This window comes from Triticum urartu, chromosome 2A, assembly GCF_056163025.1.
Source record: "Triticum urartu cultivar PI428250 chromosome 2A, HENAU_Tu73, whole genome shotgun sequence".
NCBI classification, from domain to species: domain Eukaryota; kingdom Viridiplantae; phylum Streptophyta; class Magnoliopsida; order Poales; family Poaceae; genus Triticum; species Triticum urartu.
In genome coordinates this window covers 707310835-707315030 of record NC_141874.1, presented here as the reverse complement: position 1 = coordinate 707315030, position 4196 = coordinate 707310835, and the positions used below count along the sequence as shown (strand labels likewise).

The following is a 4196-nucleotide window of genomic DNA, read 5'->3' as shown; positions in this document are numbered from 1 at the left end:
GAGAGGTGGATGAAAACTTTTGACACTAAACCATTTGGTGAATTGTACATTAAATATGACCTAGTATTTTAGAAAATTGTTTTGGTCCAATTTTGCAACAATTATTTGGTAGGCCCTTCACAAAAAAAACTACGAGCAAACTATTATTTTTTGTTTAAATGGCTAAAAATGCTAGAAATATCGGAAGTGCATACAAGTTGGTTATCATCTAGAAAATGTTGTATAACTTGAGTGATATTTTTTAGTGGTGCCATTTTTGGAAAATATTATTGGCAGCTGCTTGACAAATTCCCTCTATTTTACCACTTAGAAACTATTTTAAATGACACATTTCTTGGACCAATCAGAAGGCAGAACCTCCCTTCCCACGGATCAACCCCCTAAGCCGATCTGAGCCGTCCACACCATACAGATCCAACGTCTCCTAAACGCATGTTGGCCAACCAAACCCTAGCATCGTGCAGCACACTCCCCTCCCTCTCCCTCTCCCCGACCCATGCGGCGCCGCCTCCCTCTCCCCGACCCAGATCTGACCCAGACCTCCCTCTCCGCCGTCCCAACTCCTACCCCGCCGCTGGCCTCCCCCCAAGCGCCGCTGCTCTTGACCTGCAACGACCTGAGCAGGAGCAGCAGCAACTTCCAACTCCGCTTCCCCTTGCTTTTGCCGCCTGCCTCCGAGCTCTTGCCTCTGCGGCTCTTCCGAAGCCACGGCCAATAGAGCCACGATAGGCTGAGCCTGCACCGGTGACGCCTCCGCCGCTCCGGCAAGTATGCACTTGTGGTCTGGCCGCGCGCCGCTGCTTAGATCGAGCGAGAGGCGAGGCAGCGCCGGATCCAGATTGAGCGCCGGATCCAGGTCGAGCCACCGGAACAAGGTGCAGCACCGGATCCCTTATTCTTCCATGGATGGACTTGTCATCTTCCCTTTTGCCTTGCTGCTGCGATTTGATTTGCTTCCTCACCCTCTGCCTCTTCCTCACGCACGCCAGGGCCATGGAACCGACAGCAGGCACGCCATGGAGGAGAGGACGCCATGGAGGGGATGAATTCCAGAAATCGTGTGGTTCGATTTTCGTCGGGGTTGGTTAAGTTCCAATCCCGGGTCAAGGCCCCCTCCTCCTCCGCCCCCGGTAGATCCCAGCGGCGCCCGTCGCATCGCCTCCCTGACGTGGCTTGGCCTCTGTCCCGCCTGGTTTCGTGCCGTGCGGCCCCCGATCTGGCCCCGCCGAGAGCCCAGATCACGGGTCAGGGTGCGCTCTGATGTTTGTTATACTGATGCATCATCTATACTTCTTGATTGAATTGTCATATCCTACGTTGATCAGATTTATATCAGCTACTTTGTGGTCTGTGAGAGTTGTTTAGTATTGTAGCTACCCACTTCAACAATTTTCTTTCTAAATGGTTGGATCTTGTCCACTAGAAAAGTAAGCCAGTAAGGCATGGACTTCCAATCTCAAGCTCAGGCTGCAGTTGCATACTTGTGTAGCCTACAAAATCGTCTTATATTTTGGGATGGAGGTAGTATTTGTTAGGTTGCAGTTTAGACAATGAACCCCCTCACTTATGTGAGTCCAATATGAGAGCTGTGCATGTGCCAACTGCTATAGGCCTGATTAGTCACTTAGTCATATGGTCATTTTTCTATTAGGATTATTTTTACCTTGCAGCACATATTTTGTACAAAACATATGAGCTTATGTTGTAGATAGCCGTGTTCACATGTTTCCAGTGAGTTGTTGTACAAGTGAGAACTTTATGCGGAGTATACTACCTATTCAAGGAGCTTGAATTGAAGTTATAAACATGTTCTGTGCTCTGTTTTTTTAGTTTGATGGAGGGTCAAGGACCGCACGCACAATGGAGTATCCAGAACACCCAGGCCAGCCACCGTGTGAGGTAATGAAACTAGTCCTCATGCTGCCAATAGTTGAAAACTCGCTCACACTATATGCAATTGTATGGAATAGAAGATCTTTCCTTTAGAAGCTGGTACTTGATGAGCTCCAACCTCTCTTTCAAGCCCTTGCAAATTTTATTTGAAGTATTGGTTCAACGTTTGTGTGAAATTTGTTTGTCATTGTGCCTTTTGATGCTTGCTTCAGAAAACGAAAATCATGGATAGATAGAAGATGGAAACAGTGAGCTTCCTTTCAAGTTAATAATACTAAAAATCATTTGACTCATCAATTTTTCATGTCTAGTGTTAAATCTGTTCCATTGCAATCTTGCCATGTATGGATGGTTTGGTACAGTTTGCCATGGATGAGTATACATACACATGTGCTCTGCAGTTTTAGTTCTTCTTGTGTTGCTGCACTTAGTCTAGAGACACAACACCATTAGTTAGGTCGATGGATGGATGGATCGACACATACAGCTAGCAGTGCTAGCAACAACAACAAAATAACCTTGTGATTGATTCTGTTGACACTAGCATGCTTTGTTTGTTTTGGAGCCCAACCATGGACTGTACGTACTAAGCTAGCTCAAGCACACACACAACCAACTTGATTTATGTCTGTAGATACTAGCAGTAGCATGTGTGTGTGTCTCCTATACTCGCTTGCTTAATTTTTGTACTAGATCAACAACACTAGCTCTTACTTCTTTGTTTGATTCGGAGCAGTAGGCATCCTCTGTGGACGATGACGACAACCAGGGCATCCACCACCACGACAACGCTCTGCACATGGTCCAACTCGACTACAACCTCCTCTACCGCGGGACGAAGACCGTGGCCATGTGCGGCATCGGCTAGAACCTCCTCTCATGTGAGTTCGTCTCCTAGCTTCTAGCCCCCTCTCTTGTGTTGCTATAGGAGTACCTTGCTCTGTTTCATGTGCATGGGTGATTTTGTTTGTACTTTCCGTGCTTGTGTCATGGAAAAGATCATTCCTATTTACAAGTGATGATGATTTGGAGTAGCACACTTGTTAAATTCTGCTCTTGTAGTAGACCCCATTTGTAGTTACTGTGATGTGCATTGACTCGTCCTCCTAGTACTGCAGATCATGCATGTTAATAATTTATAGTGGCCTTGTTAGTTACTACAGCTAGGCTGTGTTAACTGTTGGTGTTTAATCTAGCTAGCTTGTTTGTACCATCAGGATTGCAGCAAATTGCATCTAGCTAGCCTGTTTGTACCATCAGGATTGCATTTTTACTGTTTTACTCAACTTGTTTTTGTTGTTACTTGATACGTACTACCTCTGTCCCATAATAAACCATCAAATGTACTCCTGGGAGGGATAAACATCTTTTTTAGAACATGGGTTGAAGCAGACTGTAGTTGCTTACTGAGAATATGAAAATGAGATATTCTGTTTGCTAATATGAAGATAGCATTGTGTTTAATCCAGTACCGATGATTGTTTTCATTCCCATATAAACTTGTTAATGATGGTGATTTTGTACTAGCATATAAACTTGTTTTTGTTGTCACTTGATACATACTTAGCTCGTACTTGAAGTTGTGGGTTAATGCTGGTAATTTTGTTCTCTTCTATGCATTGGTACCCCCATCATCGAGCGCACAGATGCAATAGTGGAAAGAAGATCATGGTCATGTGCATCATCAAGCACACCATGGTGAGCATCCACCTCCTCACAGTGGCAAGAAGAGCAGGTGCCTAGTTTGTAATCGCTGTCAAAGGAGCTCCATGCTGAAGAACATAACACTTGTAGAGCTTGTAAAGTACCATGTTATTGAACGTGTGGAGCATGTAACTGTGACTTCCACTATTGTATGTTAGAGTTATTTGTACAGCTTGCTACACCTGCTGAAGAACATAACACTTGTAGAGCTTGCAAAGTGTATGTTAGAGTTATTTGTACAACAGCAACTCTGTATTGACTCTGGTGATAATATTTGAAGTATTTTGTGTGTTTTCTGTGTGCCAATTTAAAAATTGTGTATTTATTTACGTTAAATTGGAAAATGAAGAATGTGACCCCCAAAAAAAAAGAAAATTGAAACTGTTGATACAAAAAGGCCATGGGCCAAAAATAAAAAGGCTGCAATGTTGGGCTTGGTCCATGAAGCTGACAAAAAATTCATAGGAAAAAACATAAATGGGCTGAATTAATGAGCTCGGCCCATATAAACACCGAATTGGAGAAAATTGAAATTGTTGATACAAAAAGGCCATGGGCCAAAAATAAAAAGGCTGCAATGTTGGGCTTGGTCCATGAAG

The 4196-nt window shown here is 44.1% G+C and overlaps 1 protein-coding gene across 1 annotated transcript; it reads left to right on the top strand.

The window, feature by feature from the left end:
* Positions 1-441: 441 nt before the first annotated feature.
* Positions 442-3891, top strand: LOC125539909 (uncharacterized). The gene is made up of 5 exons (XM_087542231.1): positions 442-856; positions 990-1080; positions 1168-1250; positions 1831-1899; positions 2630-3891. Exons 1-5 carry the CDS (start codon positions 771-773, stop codon positions 2796-2798), a joined length of 498 nt encoding a protein of 165 aa, XP_087398357.1. The 5' UTR covers positions 442-770; the 3' UTR covers positions 2799-3891.
* Positions 3892-4196: the final 305 nt, after the last annotated feature.

Excerpts from the sequence above, each read along its gene's own strand:
- LOC125539909 (XM_087542231.1), top strand. The coding sequence starts at position 771 with ATGCACTTGTGGTCTGGCCGCGCGCCGCTGCTTAGATCGAGCGAGAGG. Across the intron at positions 1,081-1,167 it reads GTGGTTCGATTTTCGTCGGG|CGTGGCTTGGCCTCTGTCCC; the intron begins GTTGGTTAAGTT and ends TCGCCTCCCTGA. Across the intron at positions 1,251-1,830 it reads AGCCCAGATCACGGGTCAGG|TTTGATGGAGGGTCAAGGAC; the intron begins GTGCGCTCTGAT and ends CTGTTTTTTTAG.